The sequence below is a fragment of the Tympanuchus pallidicinctus genome, unplaced genomic scaffold (assembly GCF_026119805.1).
Source record: "Tympanuchus pallidicinctus isolate F22 unplaced genomic scaffold, pur_lepc_1.0 scaffold24, whole genome shotgun sequence".
Classification (NCBI taxonomy): Eukaryota; Metazoa; Chordata; class Aves; order Galliformes; family Phasianidae; genus Tympanuchus; species Tympanuchus pallidicinctus.
The window spans coordinates 4,596,677-4,615,462 of NW_026294741.1; the positions used below are offsets into that span (position 1 = coordinate 4,596,677).

Below are 18,786 nucleotides of genomic sequence, written 5' to 3' on the forward strand. Positions count from 1 at the left end.
TCTCTCTCCTTATTGGCTGAGTGTCGGATTAAACGCCTTGCCTATTGGCAGGGATAGTGGAGGAGGTGGGAGCGGTGTGCCGGGCGGTGATTGGTTAAGGGCGGGGCCGGTGGGTGGCTGCGTCATGACTCCGCCAGCTGATCCGAGACGGGAGCCGGCGGCGGCGGTGCGGTGCTGTGCGGTGGGGGGAGCGGCGGGGCCGGGCTGGGCCGGGCCGCTGTGTGCCGGTACCGGGCTGGGCCGCTCCGCACAGGTGGGTCCAGCGGCACCGCGGGGAGCGCTGTACGGAGCCGGGGCATGATAGGCTTTCTGTGCCCCGTTCTGTTCCCTAGGAAAGGTCACCTTTGCCCGGGGTGCAGCGTGGGGGTTCGATGGGGTTCGGTTCTATGTAGGGCTGTGCGGGTGCCGTCCCCACGTCGGTGCGGGGGGGCGCGGTTATCTCTGCGGGGGGTCCCGGTAGGGCGGGCGGGGCTGTGGTCGGGGCCGCCCCGCGCCGGGCGGTGGCCGCCCCCGGGGGTGACCTTCAGTCCGGGTTCGGGCGGGGCAGACTTTGACCCGGGGCCGCTCCTCGGGCGGACACCGAGCGGAGCATCCCGGGGGGCAGAGGGGACCGTGGGGTTCCCGGGGGAGGGGAGGGGAGGGGAGGTGAGGAGGGAACCGGGTTCCCCGTAGGGCGGGTGGCAAAGCTGTCCTGGCTGCGGGGATTGTCTTCACTGGGCTTGGGTGGCCCGGTGAAATCGGAGCTGGGCACCCGCTGGGGGTACGGTGGGGATTACAGATGGGGCGAACCCTGCTGAGCCCCCTCCTGGGCTGGGAGTTTCCTCCCGTTACCGGCAGAGCCTCCCCCTCCGGTGCCGGCGGGGCCCCTCCCGGGTGCTGATTCACGGCCCAGCGGGGGTGGAGCAGGGCCGGGACCGGCGCTGGAATCCGGACCAGATGTACCCGGCACGCCAGGAATGCGCGGCATCCCCGCGGCCCCGCCGCCCCCACCCGGGACACCCCGACCCCGTGGGGAACCCCGGGACGTTTTTTGGGGGGGTACATTGGTGGGAGGATGCTGGGGGGTGTTCCCCGTGTGCTGCCCCCCATTTAAGCCCGGTTATCCTCAAACTGGGGCTGACTGCCCTCCTGTTGCTTAGGGGATTCCCAGAGCTTGCCCTATAGTTCAGACAAAGTGAGGGGAAAAAAGGGATTTTCCCGTTTGGAAGAGAGAAGAATTGGGGCCCAACGCACCCCCTGGGTGACTCCGAAGTTCCCCATGTTCCCCCGGTGCTCCTTTGGCACCAAATCTCTCCCTTGGCTGAATGCTGCTGGCCTCTGGCCTGGTGGGACCCTGCCAGCACGGTGCTGGAGGTGAGAGCCTGGGAAACACCATACCCACCCCATCCTCCCCGCAGAACCTCACAGCCCCATCTCTGTGGCAGCCTCTATGATCCGGGCTTCTTATCTGGTGTTTTCCAGCTGGAACGGCCTTGGTTCCCTGTGTGGTAAAGGGGATTGCTCTGTGGCACCTGGCTGTGGGGAAGGGAGGGATGGAGCTGCCCCCGCGTTCCCTGGGCTGTTGTACCCCCATGGGATGTCAGCCCTGGCTTTGGAGGGCACTGGGAGGGTACATTTGGTGCAGGCAGTGCTGTGTGCTGGCTCTGATGTGTTGTTTCCTCCACAGCTGCTGCTCCTCTGCCTGCTCCTGGCTGCCCGGCAGCAGTTCTTCAGTGGCAAGCTTTATGTCCTTCTCTAGTAGCTAAAGCTGCCAGTTGAAGAACTGTTGAATGTAGCCACGCTCATCGCTGCGACGTCGGATGTCAGCTGCAGCTGTGTCCTGAGCCACCGGGATGAGTGAGCCAACAGCATCCCATGGAGGCACCCCGAGGGAGCTGAGGATGAGCCCGGTGGGGATGAGGAGCCTCCGGGCAAAGCCAGGGCTATAAAACAGGGAATGGGGTCCCACCCCATGGTGGGATGGCATTGAATTGAGACGGCCAGAGACATTAAACTTTGTGTTTTCCTGAACCACTCACTCGTTGCCTGTGGGGTGGGAGGATGGTGGTGACTTTGGACTGTGGGGTGGCAGGGAGGGGTGGCAGCTCTGTCCCACAGGGGTCAGTGGGCAGAGGGTTGTTTTTTGGGTCCGTCTCAGTTACAGCAGGGCTGATCTGTGCTGTTACAGGGATTGGCAGTGCAAAGAGCTGGGTGGTGGGATGGGGCTGCCTGGGTGGGATGGGCTGTGGAGCTGCTGACTCAGGGCCGAGTCATGCACAGCCCAGGGAATGGCTGCCCTGTTCTATGGCCTGTGCTGGGGCAGTGCCAGGGCTTCAGGTATGCTGGGTGTGCTATGCCTTCCCTGCTTGAGCAGCTGATGGTGGCACCAGGAGGGGTTTGGGTAAAGCCTTCAGGAATCCAAGATAATGGGGTAAAACATCTGTGTGTGAACCCAGCAAGGAGAGCAGGAGCCTCGTGCTGGAGGCTGCACAGTTCAGGTTCAATTTCCCTGTTTGGGTGTAAGGCTGCTGGATTTCTGCACCTGGTGATGTGCAGAAAGCAGTTTGGTGTCCCTTAACTGGCAGAAGTGGGGTGAATCTGTTGCACAACGTCCTTCATTCTGATAAGAACTTGGCGTGCATCTGCTGATGGCTGCAGGAAGTGGAGTTCTTTGGGGGGGGAGGGGGGGGAGGTTACTGCTGCCTACTGCAAGGAACAGGGCTACTGAGCCCCCCCTGGACCAACTCCTGCTCAGTGCTGAATGATGGAGGAACGCCTCTGGCTGTAGGCAGCACTGTGCTCTCCCAGCCCAGATGCAGAACGGCGAGTTCCTACAGAATCAGAGGAAAATGAGGGGCACAAAGCAGTTGCAGTGAGCGCATGGGGTGGGAGGATGAGCAGCTCCCAGGCATGGCTGTGCCAGAGCTGTTGGTGTGTGGTATGGAGGAGCTGTGTGCTCCTGCCACTGCGTCTCTGCCCTTCTGCGTGTCAGCACGTGGGGAGTGCTTAGGGTCACTGTTCCTCCTGTTGCTGTGATGTGCTCCCCTTGGGTAAGTTGGGGCAGTTTCAAGGTTGAGAATTGCACTGCACGGCAGCACTGAACCCACAGAATTCGGGGATTCCGTTCTAGCTTCATATGTGAGAAGGTGCTGGGGTGCAACTTCGAGTGTTTCACACAAAAACGGTGCAATGTTTTCTCACCTGCTGAGCAAACAGGCTCAGCTCTGCACTGAGCATAAAAGCAGAGGGATTGAGGCTGACACAGTGTCCCTGTGGGAACTTGCCTGACACTCAGAGCTTACCCTTCCTCCTGTGAAGTGCCATGTGACCGGTGAGTAAGTGCAGTGCTTCCTGTAGAGTGCACAGCCTCACTTGCTGCTGCCTTGCAAAACCATGCAACTCTTTCCTCCAGCACTGAGGCTGCGTTTCCTGCAGCATCCGCCCTCCTCCTTGAAGCAGCCAGCACTGGGGATGCTGTGCTGCATGCAGCTGGGCTGGGGTTGCTGGATTGGGAAGCAGTCGCTGCAGCAGCTAATGCAATATTCACAACAGCTGTAGCAATGCCAGCAGGTGCTGCTCGCTCAAAGGTCGGCTCGCAGCCTTCTGTCCTTAGGGGTGAGTTATTTGGCATCAGCTCTTGCACACAGACTGTCTTGTTCCCAGCAGTGAGAGCAGCTTGCCTCACTCAGAGTTCCCCTCGCTGGGAAAATGTACTTCTGCAAAGCAGAAGGTCAGTGTGACCGGGGGTGTGCTGAATGAATGCTCCCTGCCAGCAGTGAGCTGGAGGTGGTGGATGGAGGAGGTGGACTGGGGGCCTTGTGTGATCTCCTCTTGCCCAGCCCAGCAGGTCCCTGGTTAGGAAAAAGCACACCTGTTTTGCCCCGGAGTGCAAAGAGCAGCCAAGGGCTGTGCAAACACAAAATGCATGTGCTCAATCCAGCTTTGCTTCCACTTTATTTCTCTCGCAACAAGTTGAGCTTTAATTCCTGGTTGATGCTGTGCTCCCCGTGGCAGTGTACGGATGAAGCTTAGCTTGCTGTCACAAGGGTATGTTGTTGATATCGTAGGCCCTGCAACAAGAGGGGCACTGGGGAACTGCAGGAGCTCAGCACTGTGCTTATGGGCTCTGTGTTTGCAGGGGAAGGCAACACCCTGCTGCTCAGGGCATCACTTACTCTGCTTCTTCTTTAGATATTTTTTTCCCCAAGTATAAAACTTCAGCAATCAGAGACACTATGGGGTCACAGTTTAGGCTGGCAGCTGCTGTCACAAAGCCATCCCTGGAAGAGAAAGAAGGATGCAGAGCTCCTTGGTGCATGTGACATAGCATAGCAGCATCCTCCTGCAGACAGCGGGCTGACTCCTCATGGGGCACCATGAGGTATGGGAGCAGTGGGGCAGGGGGAATGGGGGTGGGTGCCGGGGTCCCTGCATTGTTACACCGTAGTGCAGCTCCACTCACTTAAGGTAGAAGATGAGGAACTTCTGTTGCTCCAAGCTGCCCTTCAGAACGGTGTCTGTGTAGCCCTTACCGCAGCCTGCAGAAGATGGTCGTGGGGTCAGGAAGCTCTGGTACAGCAGTGCCACCCACCCCACCTCAATGGCACCTGGAGTGCAGGAAGAAGGAGAGGGGATGTGACTCTGCATGGGGCTGGGAGCAGGCAGAGAGACTCTGGCTGAGCAGAGCTGACCCAGAGGAGCAGGACTGCACGTGGTCCCACATTCCTCCTTGGCTTGGAGAGGGACAATTGTGCCCTTTCATTCCTCTCTCTCTGCCCCATCCTACCTGCATAGTGGATACTTCTCCCAAGCATCGTGGTCCAGAAGAAGGGGACGGTGTGCAACTCCTTCTGTTTCTTCAACATGTTAAAGGCAGCGATGGAACCTGTGGCAATGGACCATCAGTGGGAACATTTTTGTTTCCTGGAGGTCCTGAAATGGCTGCTGATTGTCTGAGGGGAGCTGGGAAGCACTGCCTCACCATGGGCCTCGGCCACCTGTTGGTGATGGATGCTGGAGTGGTTCCCATTGAGCAGCGCTACGGGAAAGGAGACAACATCCCCCCCAGCAAAGACGTTTGGGATGTTGGTTTGCATGTGCTAATGGGACAAAAAGCCATTAATGCAACAGTGAAAAGGAAAGGACTCAGAATTAGCTGTGGGTACTCAGCTGGCACGCACCAGGTCCACCAGGATGGCACCACTTTTGTCTTTGGCAATGGAGGTGCCCTTCAGAAATGAAGAGTTGGGGGTCACCCCTGCAAGGAAAGGAGTAAGGACAAATGCAGCAAGGCTCTGTGAAGGCAGGGAGTAATTTTGGCCCTGAAGTGAACGTGTGGCCTTGGTACTTCTCAGCCTGCCTGGACCAGGGCAGCCTACAGCAGTGACCAGGGCTGGTGCTGAGCTAACCCAGCGACAATAAAACCAGGACCCAGAACAAGGCGTGCTCTGATAACACAGCAGTGACCTACAGAGCTCAGCAAGCGTGCCAAAGTCATATCAAGGCTGTAAGTCATTCCTTTCCTCATGCCTATTGCTCATAAGCCCCTCAAGTGGGTGGGACCAAAAGCAAGGACTGGGTAATGAGAACGGACTGAGATGCTCTCCCCATTTCCAGAGCTGCCTCCCTCTCCAGCTGGGCTCACTTTACCTATTCCCACCACCACCACATCCGCAGGTAGTTTTTCTCCACTGGCAAGAATGGCTTCTGTGACCTGGGGAAGAAGCAAGGATCATTAACAAAGGGCTAAAAACTCTGTTCTCATCCCTGTAGCCTCTCCGCTGCCTTATTCTTTGCTCTCTATTGTCTTTCTCAGGCTGAGATGACCTTGTCCAGCTAATGTGTGTTGCTGGGAACGTAAGAGAAAATCAAGGAAAGCAGCATGCTGTTGCCCTCTGAGCTCAGAGCTGTGCTCTGTGCAAGGAAACATGAGGGTCTAGACATGGGAGGAGCTAGCCTAGGCATAGGCACTGGGATACACCTCAATTTGAGGGGGGTGTCCCCTAAAAATAGAAGTTCAGAAACCTCAGTGGCATGACTGACCTTTCCATCCTTCCCTTTCAGCTCATGGAGTTCTTTTTTCATGTAAAACTTGACTCCCTTACTTTGCAGCATCTGAAAAAGGAAGAGGAAGCTGCTTTGAGTGTTCACTAGGAAATTCCAAGCTCGTAAAAACAGCAGCAGCATCCAGCCAGAACGCAGGCAGAGAGCTCAGCTGCTGCTCCGTGCTGCAGGAAGGTTTTATTTGCAGGGTGCACTGGGAGTCTGCCTCTGCTCTGCCATCCCAGTTAGCACCAGCATGAGATGGGGCTTAGGGAGGGATTGAGCTAGGAAGTGTAATGTGTGCATGAGGGAAGCTGGGGGTTTACATGTGAGCTCTGAGCAAGGTGGCCAGGCACTACCAGGCTGCAGTTCCTGGGTGGTGGTGGATAGCAGGGCTGTTTGGATAGCACTGGGTTTTCCTAACCTTCAAGACAACGCCTCCAACCTGAGGACCCAGCGTCTTCTGGAAAGGGAACTCATGTTTTTCCACCACCGAGATGACAGCAGCCTTGTCTGAGAGGAAGGCAGCTGCCTCCATTCCTGCAAGTGAATGGCATGTTCCAGGTAAGTCTGCTGCAAGTAGGAACCTGCACCCTCCTCCTGGGGAATCTTTACCCCTTCCAGACAAGAACAGATCTGATGGATTGCCAATGCTTAACTGCTTTTCTTTGCATTTATGGGCTGTTATATTTCACTTTGTTCTTGTGCACTATGGACCCAGTTATTAGGAAATACAAAGAGCAGCTCCTAGCTGCATAGCTCCCTTCTGTACCTTACCCCCTTGCTTCTGGACAGTCCAGCTCCTCTGACAGACCTTTTCACAAGGCACATTTCCCTCTGCCCTGGTCCAGGAACTGTATATGGCTCAAAGTTTCTGGCCATCAAGAGAAAGGTTCTGCTGTTTAACTCATAAAGCTCCAGGTACAGAACTCCGGTGTGGGACCAAGACAGGCAGTGGATGACTCCCTTCCCTGAGGACCTTTAATTTAAAAGCTCACACAGCAGAAGTGCATTTCAAGGCCCAATTTTCAAGACCTAATAGCCCCTCCAGCATGGTACCTACGAATGAAGCTCCTACAATCACAAGATTCTTCCCAGTTGCCAGCTCTAAGACCTTGCTAGAATCCTCTGGGGTTTGAAGATGACACACGTTCTGCAGGTCTGCACCTGGGACTTCGAGGAAGCTGGAGCTGAGAGAGAGAGAGAACCAAGGTATGGCTTATGATTGTAAATAAAACAGGGATGATAAGAAAGGAGCACACAACCCCGTGCAGCCTCTTGGCCTTTTGATCCCATCATTTTCTATCATTTCCTACTGCCTCCCTTTTGCGTGTTTCTAGAAGAGCTCCAATCCCCACAAATGAACCATTTTGTCCCATCAGAAAAGGTGCATGTGACAAATGCTTTGTGCACTCACTGTCCACCTGTTGCAATGAGCAGCTGGTTGTACTTCTGAGAGGATCCGTCCATGAAGCAAACCTTCTGCTTCTGGAAATCCACTGACGCTGCCTGCAGGAGAGAGGAGGTGAAGATCAAGGAGGCATTTTTCTGGGCCACTTCTGTCCTGTCACATCAATTCTCCTCCTCATGGCAGGAAGAGAACCATCCACTGAGGACTGATCTCAGCTGCTTTTGCACCTCTTTCTCTGTCCAGAGCTCTATGCCATGAGCGCACAGGAATTCAGGCTTCCTCAGGTAGATGTCCTCAGCTTTTAAATTCATTTCCTGGAAGCAAAGCAGAAGTATGAAATAAAGCAGTTCTTACAGTCAGCAGTGCTCTTGCAGTTTACTGGGAAGTAGGTTTGCATTAGAAGCAAATCCTGCACTAGCACATCATGGCTACTCACACTGTCCCATCCCCATCACTTCCATGCTCCTCCTCAAAGTGGGAAGAACTCAGCCAGAGGATAAAGCCATTTGCTAATGGTGTACTCTGATCAAGAGGAAGTGAGACACTAGCTGGAAATGACACCCATTTTTCTTGCCTGATAGCTGCCTTGCCAGAATGGATCACCTGATCACTCAACCTGGTTCTGAGCATGGGCTGTGCCCCTAATTCACACACATTACCCAGGCACAGTCCTTTCTCACCGACAAACCTTGCTCAGTTTGGACTTGTCATACGGAGCATGTTTCTCTTTGGTGGCCATGATGATCCTGCCAGTAAAGCCCTCTTGGCGAAGTGTCTCTGCACAGGTCAGGGCAGCCACACCTATGAGAGATGCTCATCTCAGCCTTGTTATGCATCACCGCAGAGTGGGAGGCAGAAGATGAGTCCTCCTTGGGGATGAGATTGGCAGCTCACAGTGTCTGTAGTGAGGATGTGGTACAGACCACTTCACTGACCTCCCCCCAGGAGAAGCATGGTGTTCCGGTTGAGAAGGCATCGTTTGCTCATGTCCTTCACCCTCAGGCTGCTTTCAAGATCCTAGAATAAAGTGAGAGATGATTAAATTGTACCCAGCCCATGGTGCTGATGGTGCTTACTGGCAACAGGTATGGTCAGTACCTTCTTTTTAGCTGTTACAAACACCTTTCCATCTTCCACTGTTACCTGGAGGGGGGGAAGAAGAGTACATTTATGCGCTGTGCTTATGGGGTGGTGATAAGAGCTCTCGTGGGAGAGTCTGTTCAGATGGTGTGTTAAGAGCTTGTGCAGAACAAGTCTGGGGGTCCTGGTGACAGCGAGCTGTCTGGAAATTTGGGGTCTGTTTGGAAAAGGATGTAGGATGCAAGGGTGGAAAACTGCAGAAAGATAATGGAGCCCAGCTCTAAGGAGAGAGGATCAGCATCAATAGGAACTCATGGTCCTGATTTGTTGAGCTGTTGGAGGACAGCAAACTCTGACGCATCAAGAGTGGCACATAGGGTTCTTAAATGTCAAGTGAGTGCCTGTTGGTGCTGGGGAGCTTATGAGCTTTTCTGGCTGTGAGGGATATCGGGATGTGTTGATTGAAAGGTTCTATAGGATGCCTGAAGTCATTCCATGTGTAGCTCTGTGAGACCAGCACTGTGGCCAGGGCATGGCCTTTTCAATCGCCATGCTTGTAGGCAGTGGGTAGCAGAGGGGACACGGACCAAGCAGGGGGGAAGAGACCAGATATCACCTTAAAGCAAGGCAGGCAGTCCAGAGAAGGGTACTCCTCAATATCTCCAGTTCGGATGTTGAAGCAGGAGCCGTGCCAGGGGCAGCGCAGCCTGTGCCCTCTCAAGACCCCTGCAATAGAACCCACCCCCCCCCAGCCAGTTGGTGAGAGCTTCCTCCCCAGTATGGCTTCTCCCCACTGCCCCCCATAAGCACTACCTTTGCTGAGCGGCGCGCCGTAGTGTGGGCACCTACTGCCCAGGGCGCTGAACTCCATCTTGTTCCTCACCAGCAGCACCGGGTAGCCAGCCACCATCACTTCACAGAGTCTGGGCACGGCAGGGAGCGGGGATCAGCCCCTCACAGCCATGGCGATGCTCCCTCCACCAACAAGATGGCGGCAGCCAACATGGCGGCGGTTGCCATGGCAGCGCTGGCCCTGCGGCCTGCATGGCTCACGGTGGTGGGCTCTCCGTGGGCTACTCACTCTCCATCCCCAATGTCGTCCTCCTTGCAGACCTCTGCAGTGACGATGTCATTGCAATCCATGTTGATGGACACAGTGAAGGGTCGGCCTCTGTGCCTCTGAGATGCCACCCCAAAATGTGCAGCCAGTGCCTCTCAGAGGGTTCCACGCTCAGCTGAAATAAAAAGGCTATGATCAGCAGAAAGTACACATTTTCCCTATTTTATTTCATTTTTTGGTCTCCCAACCCATCCATTCAGCCATTCTTTCTCTGATTTCACCCAGCTCTTGTTTGCATATGGCAAACCATTGAACTCAGATCGTATTGTGTGTAAGCAAGGAGGGCTTCCAGCAGTTGTGCCAGAAATCAGTAAAATGATTTGAAATTATTTATGGCCACCCTGGGCATGATGCTGTCAACAAGGCTTGGGGTCTGCACCTCCAAAATCCCTCCTGTGCTGGTGATGAGGTGGTACTGGAGTAAGTAAAGAAGGAATTAGGATAATAATCGTAATGAAAAGTAGCAATCCCTGCCTGAAGTGGATGAAGAAGGAGCAACAAATCTTGGTTCTTGCTGTTGCACGGCCCCTCGGCTGTTTGCTGTGTGTTTGGAGATTTTCCACTCTGTTTTGGAGGAAAAAAAATGGAGATAGAAGGGCTGCTCGTGGCGTTCCCATGGGCAAGCGGATGGCAGACAGCAGCAACTTCACCACCAGCCCCAACACCTCAGGAAATTCCCCCATCACCACCCCTCATCCCAGGGAAAAGCTCTGACAGATACTCACAGCCTCGTCGGGAGCTGCCACCATCCATGTAGCTCTTTCCCGTCCGTGTGTCTGTCCCCAAAGCCAGCTCCCCCATCCCACGCTGGGCGATGCTCTCGTGGCCGTGCCCACCACCCCCGGCCGATGGGCGGCAGCGGGGACGCGGCGTATCTGATTACTGCAATCACTCCACCACTTCATTCCTTTTTATTTATTGTTTTTTTTTTTTTTTTCCTTCCTAATTCAGGTTTAGAAACTGCTCGCCGAGGAATTAAGGGCACTTAGGGCTGATGGGGCAGGTGTGGTCTGAGGGCTGTGCCGCTTCGGAAACAAACTGAGTCAACGCTGAGAAACTCCTCCTGTTTCTCAGTGGGAAGAGCCGTCCCTTGGTGCCTGCAGGTTTTGCTGCACTTTGCTCTGCTCCTGTGTGAGAGTGTGCTGGTTTCTGGGCGTCCCAGCACCGCTGTGTCCACGCTGTGTGTGTGTTGCACAGTGTTGGGTGCTGCTGATGGCGCTATTTTTTGCAGCCGGGTGGGAGCTGTGAAAAAAATGGGAGTGACGCCTCCGCAGTTTGCGTCTCCTCCAGTTCTTATCTCTATTTCACAGTCAAGATGTTTCAAAACCTTTAAATATGCCTCGAAACGCAGAGTGGGGACTAATCCCCGGCTCTGTCATCATCCCCATCACAGGCAGCAGCATCCTGCCATGCAACGTGCTCCCAAACCCAGCGCAGGGGGGCTGAAAATCCTCCTGGAGATGGGCACAACCCTGAGAAGAGGATGTGCACGTGGATGCTCAGTAAGTGCACAACTGCACCCAGCAAAGTGCTCTGCTCTGTTGGGCCCACAGAGCAATAAGGACACTGGGTGCTGCGATGCCAGGAGCGCTCCCAGCCCATGGGTGCTGCACACCCACGATGAGTGCAGGTGCAGAGTGTTTTCTCGCAGTGCCAAAAAGCTGCTTTTGGACTCTGCCTTGCTGGCCAGGCGCCTGAGCGTGAAGCAATTTGGCTGCCAAACGGCCCTGTTTAAACTCCCTGTAATTATTCCCCGGGAGCGCATTCCCACGTGGAGAAGCGGCAGCGGCCCTCACAGAGGCATTCTCTGACTCAGCAGAAACGGCTGGGAAGTGTTTGCTTCGGGATGGGAGCTGCAGTGTGCAAAGGTACAGGGGTGAGAGCCAGGTGGGACACAGTGCTGCCTGGTGGCATTGACCCAGTGGGGCTGAGAGGCTGCTGGATGCAACCCAACAGCCTGGCAAAGGACTCGAAAAGCAAAGCAGAATCCCCACCTCCGCTGGTGCAAAGGTGGTGGTGAAAGGATCTCGTCCCGCTCTGAAGGCTGGGAAGGGCACTGAGCATAAAGGTTTGGGGTTGTTGTAGGATGCAGCTCTGACAGCTCACGCCTAGGAACATGCAATACATCCCTGGGGGACTCAGGGAATAAGATGTTATGCCATATTGGTAAGGTGTTCTGTAAGCATCTTTTGGCTCTTTGTTAGGCCTGTCCTCCCTTTGAGCCCCTGCTGCACGCTCTGGCATGCCATAATGCAGCTGTGGCTGTGCAGATGTGTTCTCACCCCCATCGTGCTCACATTGGCCCTTCCTTGCAGCACACAGGGCTGAACACCTCCGAAGAACGGAGCGCAAGCGAGGTGGGGAGGCAGCAGAGCTAAAATGATTAATGGGACACTGTGCTCAGAGCAGCTTGGTTTGTGATATTAATAATGAGAGAATTCAGGAGGGAACATACCCCGTGCCCAGCTGTGCAGCCGGCAGCAGCAGGAGCTGTGAAGTTCTATTTGCAATGCAGGAGTGATTGAGTGGGCTCTGCAACGTGTGATGTGCAAGGAGGGAGTGCTTGCACCTCGCAGGGCTCATTCTGAACCTGTCTGAACTGCAAAAAAAATAAAAAAAAAACCACCAAAAACATAGGTTCATAAATACCCATAACAATGTCACCAGAAAGCACATCAATATCTGTCAGATATGGCTTCAGGTATGGCTTAAGCTTGAAAATTGTAAACTGGGTGTGGAAAGCATGTTTAGCTTACAGGGGGAGAAGCATGAAAAAGGAAGTATTTAGTAGGAATTGATTTGCTCATAGAGTAGAAATCATTATCTGTGCTGCTTCTTGTATTCTTCCTGAGCATTCAGGTCTGGTAGGGCAATAACTGGGCTTTACCACTCACCATCAGGTAGAAAGGGAGGGATGAGTGGTGGATGCAGAGCTTTCCTGCATCATTTGACTTCCTATGAGCCAGCAGAGCAGTGACACACTTTGGAAAGGAAAGAAGATGACAACTAACTATAATCTGCAAGCCGAGAGAAGCAGACAGGCTTTACACCTCTCTGGCTGGAGAAGAACAGATGAAGGGAGCAAAGCTTCCCAATAACGGGAGCAGGGCTTTGGCCAGAGGGACCTGGGGTGTCAGGAGCTGCTGCTGTGAAGTCCCTGCTGTGGGACGAGCTGTGTCCCCACAGCGTTAAGGGATGGCCGAGTCCCCCAGGGAGTCCCTGCCCTGCTGGGAGCGGTGCGGTGTGAGCTGACCCGGCGCAGAATGAGGCTTTCAAAGGAACTGATGGAAAACTTCGCTAAATCTGGGTGAAAAAAAGGCCATATCTCCAAATAAGGTGCGGATGGATTGCTGAGAGCTTTCGGAGCGCGTCGCCCCGAGCGGCTGTTCCGCGGGTGTGCGGGGACCTCTGGCGGCAGCGCCTGTCCCTGCCCGAGCCCGGTGCGGGGCACTGAGGGCGATTTGGGCTCCGATCCGGCATCAGAGGATTGTTTGCAACCGGACTTGGGAACTTCTGTCAATCAAACCATCTCTGGTTAATGGCACAGCTGCAGAAAGAGGGAGAAAAGCATTATCAAGGCTGAAAACAGGGGATTTGTAGGAAATCCCACGGCAAGTCTTTGGAAAATCAAGGAAAACCTAAAAAGCTAAAAGTAGCTGAAAGATAGAATGCGTGTGGCTGCTGGTGGTGCTCCAGCAGTGGGATCAGAGCCCCGGAACCAGAGATGCTATTATCAGAGCTTAAATTCCTTCCACGAGGAAGTGGCCATGAGAGCCCTCCAGCGCCTGGAGACACGCTCACTATTCCTGAACGGGGCCAAAGTGTTTCATAACCCAGAGAACAAAGCAGCACGTGGGGCGGCGTCACAGCCAGGACAGGCAGTGCCAGACCCACAGCGTTTCAGGGGCAGGGGCACTGCAGGGTCAGAGTTTCCCCTTGGAAACAGACAGCGTTTCTGAGGCTAAAACACTGTCAGTAAATGATTTTCCTACTCTTTACCCCGGGCAGCCCAGTGGGTGTGCAGCTCCATCTGGACGCAGGCAATGCACCCATCCCTCTGCATCCCTTAATGCTAAGCAGAATGAGCTCTGTGCTTGGCTTTCCCACTGCTGATTAGCCTGTGTGACCCCTCTGCCCTAATGCATGAGGTTATATATAACCTCCTGTGGATTATTCCAAGCAGTGTCTCCCTGTCCACTCAACTGTGATAAAATTCCTTTGTCTTTCTGGCTTTTAAGCAAATTCCTGCAGCACGAGATGCTTTCCTGACAGCAGGGACTATCTCACCCCTTTCCCTTGACACTGATTTATTCCCTCTGCAACATCTTTCCCATCAGCCCGTCACTTGTTGCAGTTTCAGTGCCCGTTGCCCCAGACAGAGCAGTGACAGTGAGCTCAGACTCCACACTTTTTGTACTTAAGCAAAAAGAACAGATGATCTCCTCTCAGATTAATACCTCAAAGGAGAGGCAGCCCCTGACATCACCCGGTGTGCATGCAGTGATTCATCTGAATAAGGTCTGCGTGGCATCCTCGCTCCTGGCGGAGACGTCAAAAAGCAACAAGAGATCATCAGATCACGAGCAGCAGGAAAAGCAGTGCCATGGTGGGATGGAGCTGAGGAAAGTGTGAGTATGTGACCCTGAATTTCTACACGGAGCAGATCTGGAGTGCCTCAAGAGCAGGGAGCTGCTTGTGGGATGGGATGTAGGACAAAGGGATGGAGTGCAGCAGTGTGGTGGATGCAGCATTCGTATTTCTTTTTTTTGCAGAGGAACTGGAGCTTTTTGGTCAATAAACCCACAGTGAGATGTGGTGTTTGCATAGAGTCTGTGCCCATGGTGAGGGATGGGACAGTGGGGCAAACACCAGGAATACTTCGGGGTGAAGCATCACTGCATTGGGGGTGGATGTTGTGGAGTCCCCTGGTGTCATTGGGGTGCAGGAGGAAGGAAGGTGGAGGCAGGATGAGGAAGGTGTCCCTATCTCCCAGCCTCCCCCTCTCCAGATGTTCCTGTCTCCAGATATCCCCATCTCCAGGCGTACTCATCACCCGCTGTCCCCATCCCAGCGTCCCCATCTCCAAATGTCCCCACCTCCCTGTGTCCCCAGTTCTGGTGCCGCGATCCCCAGCCCCTCTCTTCACTTTCACTCTCGCATTTCCCTCTACTCACTTCCGGACCGGGACACGGCGATACCCGGTAACGGGGCGAGGCGATGCGATGCCTGGGGCGGTGCCGGTGCCCGGGGCGGAGGCTACGGGGCAAGGCGGAGCCGTCGTTCAGCGCATTCGGTGCCCCCCATGGGAGACAACGGATGCCCATGGCTCTGGGGCCGGACTTGCTGCTGGTCGCCGGTTCTTTCGCCGCTTTCCGCTTGTTGAACCGCGGGGTGGAGCGGCTGATGCCCCCGCCGCCCTCGGCTCGGCGGAACCGCTGGAAGTGGCGGAACATCTGGACGTCGCTGGCACACAGCGTGCTGAGCGGCGGCGGGGCGCTGGCGGGGTGAGCAGTCGGGATCTGACAGAGAGGGACCGCGATGGGAACGTAGGGCCGAGGGGACAACGAGGGAGGTTGTGCGTATGGGGAAGGGGAAAGGGCATCGGGAGGGCTTTGGGGGAGGGGGAGGGACGGGGTGGATGGAGCCCTAGGAGGTGTTGGGGAAGGATGGATGGGATCCTAGGGACTAATGGGGATGGGGTGGATGGGACTCTAGGGAGTAATGGGGATAGGGTGGATGGGGTGGTGCTGGGGAGAAGATCCTAGAGGGAAATGGGATGGGTGGATGGAACCCTAGGAGGGTGTTGCAGAAGGGATGGATGTGGAGATGGGGAGGTAATCTGGGGTACAGAGTGATGGAGGAGCAAATGAGGGGTACAAGGGGATGCTGGGGTAGCAGGCGATAGGAAGACTTGTGGGGAACAGAAGGATAACATGGCTATGGGGGGAGGCAAAGGGGAAAGAAGGGTTCTAGGGTGTCAGCAGTGCCCACAGCACTTCCACAGCAGAGTGGAAGGAAGCCTGGAGCGCTTCCTCAAGGGAAGGGAGCCAAAGGCACTGCCTGGCACTCACAGCCCATCTCCCCACAGGTTCTGTCTCTACCCTGGGCTGCACGAGGATCTGGTGGGCACACACCCACCCGGGGCACACAGCCTGGTGGCCATGTCTGTAGGTGAGATGGGGGAACGTGGTTCCGGGGGTCCCTGTTGGTGCCTAAATGCCAGCCCCCCACCCACGTCCCGGGCAGCGACGTCTCAGGCACCACAGACAATTGCCTTATTCTTGGCAAGGACAGAGGCTCCTTTTTGTGCCCACACATCCAGAGCTGGGAGGTACTGAGCTGCCCATCACCGTCCTCATCGGGCAGCCAGGGCTTGGAGCATCCCAAAATTGTCTGTGATGTGTGATCGATGTGGCTTCCCTGCAAATCCATGTGCTGAACTTGCTAGGAGTCCCATGGCCATCCCTCTCTTTGTAACCTTGTTGTGTTTCTGTCACCAGCCATGTGGTCATTGCTAGCAAGATCCCCACCACCACTTTGGCTCAGCAAGGAGGTTTAAGTGCATGAAATGCTGATGTGGGGTTGTTCTAGTGGCAGTAAACTCTCCATGCTGCAAGGAATTGGGATCCAACCCTAGGGTACTAACACGAGTGAGGGTACAAGTGCTGCCCTACAGACCTGCCTGGCCACCCCCTTCCTTGCTTATAGCCTCTCCATTCCCAGGTTATTTCCTAGAAGACTTTGTGGACATGCTATGCAATCAGAAACTCCACCAGTCCTGGGAGCTGCTCTTCCATCACTCCGTGGTGAGTCTGCTGGGTGAGAGTGGGTCTGGGGAATGCCCAGGGAGATGGTAAAGTAAGAACAGACAGATCCATTACCTTAATTTTCCAGCAGGCTGCAGGGGGCACAGGATTCTGCAGGGCCCAGGGAGGGAAAACAGGAGAGCTGGTGGTGGGACGCAGCTGGGGGAGGTGATTTTCAGCCCTGCAACTCTGCAACCCATGAGTCAAAAGGTCATCCACACAATAGAGCTAATTCAGGCTGAGACAGTGATTTAGCAAGCAGATAATCTCATTATAGAACCAATACACAGAACAGCATTAATGGTATAAACTGAAGAAAAGTCTGAGTGGTGTAAGGCACAGGCAGGCAGAGCCTGTCCCCTGTCACCACAGGGAGGATGCAGGGCAAGAGTTGTACCCGCTCTGCCCCCACAGCTCCATCCTGAGGCATCCCAGAGCTTCCAGATGGGAGTTCACAAGGGCTGTCATGCAGCAAAGCCATTTAATCCTTGCAGTGTACCTGTCTCAGGGAGGATTTCTGAGCCAGCAGCAGCTCTAGCCCTGGGCTACACGTCTCCCTCCCTACCACAGTGTGCAGAAAAACCTGCTGGGCCACCATCCACTGCATGCCCCAGGCCATAATGGCAGGGTTAGGGCTGGCTGTTGGATTTCCTCTTTCAACCTGGAGTTTATAGAAGTGTTTTCCACTTGGCCTGCTGGAAAATAGCAACATTCTAAGGTTTTGTGCAATGGTGAGGAGACTTTATCTTGTTTATGGGGCTGCAGAGCTGTGTGAAGTGGTGACCAGTGACTTGGCTCCAACATGACAACTGTTTCCAGCTCTGCTTCACCACTGTGCCTGAGCATGAAGGGCTGCACAGCAAGCAGTGCCTGTGCTCAGCCTCTCTTCTTTCTCTTTCCCAGGTGATTGTCTGCTTTGGCATTGCAGTGCTGCTCCATCAGTACGTGGGTTTTGCCCTCGTGGCCTTACTGGTGGAGATCAACTCCATCTTCCTCCACCTACGCCAAATCCTGCTCATGGCCGACCTGGTGCACACCGCCTGCTACCGCCTCAACAGCATCATCAACCTGGGCACCTACGTGGTGTTCCGCATTGCCACGCTGGCCTGGATGACACATTGGCTGTTCCTCAACCGGCAGCATGTGCCCCTGGCCACATACACTGTGGGCACAGTTGGCATGGCAATCATGACCCCCATGAACATCATCCTCTTCTATCGCCTGCTACGTAGTGATTTCTTCAAGTCCAGCCGGGATACGCGCAGGGAGAAGGAGAAATAGCATGGAGCAGCTATGAGCTCATGGAGGAGGACAGCAAAGAGCTGGTGGGGAATAAGAATGGCTATTTCAGTGTTGCTTGGACTTAAGGTTGTGGATCCTGGGCAGAGAAGGTGCTGGTGGACCAGGCACTGGGGCTCTGCTCTCCAGCACCTTTGGATGATGTGGTCGAACAACCAGGAGCTGCTCAGAGAAGCTCTGAAGGCTCTAACAGCCCTGAGACACCACTGAGAAGGGAGCAGGGAGAAGAGCATTGTTTCCCCATTGCTTTTCTGGATATGCAAACACCACTGTGAGTTTCTAACCTCTTAGGTGCTGCACCCTGCAGGGTCCTATTGCCTAAGGGACTCTGTGCTACCTCCAGCACTTCCCATAGGAAAGCACCAGGCAAGAGAAGCTCCAAGGCTTTGCCCTTGAGGCCAGGGCTGGTAAAAGCCAAATCCTGCACCCATCCCTGATGAGATTGTGCCAGGTGAGAGATGAAGGCTTGGACTTGTCCTTGTCAGATGCTGCTGGCACTGGACTAGGGACAGTGGGAGCCATAATGCCATACTTGGGGACTGCTGCTAACTTCAGACAACTGGAGATATTCTAGTGTTGTTTTCTTCCCAGATCTATTAAGTCCCCATAAATGAGTGTGGGAATGCGTGAGCTGCAGACCAGGATGGTGTGTGATAGTTGTTTCCCGTGGATGAGATGTTTTCAGATGGGCCAGATATGGGCATCTATGAGGAACCAGAAGTCCTGCTGCAGAGCCTGGTGTAATGCTCTCAAGCAGCAGCAAGAGCTCTTACTAACACAGGCTTTCAATAAATAGCAAATGAAAGAGCTCAAGTGGAAGAGGCTTAGAGGGAAAGAAAAACTCTGCATCTCAGCTTGCTCCAGAGGTGTCACTGGCTTCCTGTCCTCCATCTCCTTGCTCTGGGATAAAAACACACCGTGTGCTGGCTCATGCCTGATGCAGTGTGCAGTAAAGCGGGGCACCTTCCTGGTGCAAGGAATTGGAAGGTTCGAATGCTGTTTCCCTTCACATTTCCCACTGATTCCCATACACAGAACCCTTCCCATCA

General features: G+C 54.6%; 2 protein-coding genes and 2 long non-coding RNA genes across 5 annotated transcripts; 3 read left to right on the plus strand and 1 right to left on the minus strand.

Moving 5' to 3' along the window:
* The first annotated feature begins 143 nt into the window (after window positions 1–143).
* LOC128083556 (uncharacterized) lies at window positions 144–2,010 on the plus strand. The gene is made up of 2 exons (XR_008208120.1): window positions 144–253; window positions 1,667–2,010. It is a non-coding gene; the product is annotated as an uncharacterized LOC128083556 (long non-coding RNA).
* A 1,909-nt stretch (window positions 2,011–3,919) lies between these two features.
* Window positions 3,920–11,669, minus strand: LOC128083553 (apoptosis-inducing factor 3-like). Of its 2 annotated transcripts, XM_052688944.1 has the most exons (19): window positions 10,358–11,641; window positions 9,594–10,196; window positions 9,326–9,435; window positions 9,129–9,238; window positions 8,531–8,575; window positions 8,368–8,449; window positions 8,121–8,233; window positions 7,660–7,746; window positions 7,439–7,530; window positions 7,081–7,211; window positions 6,446–6,561; window positions 6,022–6,093; window positions 5,629–5,692; window positions 5,160–5,236; window positions 4,961–5,078; window positions 4,766–4,864; window positions 4,442–4,517; window positions 4,155–4,259; window positions 3,920–4,049 (listed from the first exon to the last, which is right to left on the minus strand). In XM_052688944.1, the coding sequence occupies exons 2-19, from the start codon at window positions 9,653–9,655 to the stop codon at window positions 4,019–4,021; spliced, it is 1,590 nt and encodes a 529-aa protein (XP_052544904.1). In that variant the 5' UTR covers window positions 9,656–10,196; window positions 10,358–11,641; the 3' UTR covers window positions 3,920–4,018. The 2 variants fall into 2 exon arrangements, 1 of the variants encoding a protein (XP_052544904.1); XR_008208118.1 differs by lacking the exon at window positions 3,920–4,049 and having other exon boundaries at window positions 4,222–4,259; window positions 4,442–4,864; window positions 10,358–11,669.
* On the plus strand, window positions 7,068–8,484 carry LOC128083555 (uncharacterized). Its single transcript, XR_008208119.1, has 2 exons — window positions 7,068–7,233; window positions 7,362–8,484. It is a non-coding gene; the product is annotated as an uncharacterized LOC128083555 (long non-coding RNA).
* A 1,500-nt stretch (window positions 11,670–13,169) lies between the features above and the next one.
* TLCD2 (TLC domain containing 2) lies at window positions 13,170–18,544 on the plus strand. The gene is made up of 4 exons (XM_052688945.1): window positions 13,170–15,136; window positions 15,721–15,803; window positions 16,356–16,438; window positions 17,342–18,544. Exons 1-4 carry the CDS (start codon window positions 14,850–14,852, stop codon window positions 17,717–17,719), a joined length of 831 nt encoding a protein of 276 aa, XP_052544905.1. The 5' UTR covers window positions 13,170–14,849; the 3' UTR covers window positions 17,720–18,544.
* Window positions 18,545–18,786: the final 242 nt, after the last annotated feature.

Bases quoted from the DNA above. Each gene is read 5' to 3' on its own strand.
- LOC128083553 (XM_052688944.1), bottom strand. From the start codon at position 9,655: ATGGATTGCAATGACATCGTCACTGCAGAGGTCTGCAAGGAGGACGAC. The intron at 8,576-9,128 runs GTGATATCTGGT...CCCCCCCTCCAG, and splicing joins ACTGCCTGCCTTGCTTTAAG to GTAACAGTGGAAGATGGAAA. The intron at 8,450-8,530 runs GTACTGACCATA...ACTTTATTCTAG, and splicing joins TTGTAACAGCTAAAAAGAAG to GATCTTGAAAGCAGCCTGAG.
- TLCD2 (XM_052688945.1), top strand. From the start codon at position 14,850: ATGCGATGCCTGGGGCGGTGCCGGTGCCCGGGGCGGAGGCTACGGGGC. The intron at 15,137-15,720 runs GTGAGCAGTCGG...ATCTCCCCACAG, and splicing joins GGCGGCGGGGCGCTGGCGGG to GTTCTGTCTCTACCCTGGGC. The intron at 16,439-17,341 runs GTGAGTCTGCTG...TCTCTTTCCCAG, and splicing joins TGCTCTTCCATCACTCCGTG to GTGATTGTCTGCTTTGGCAT.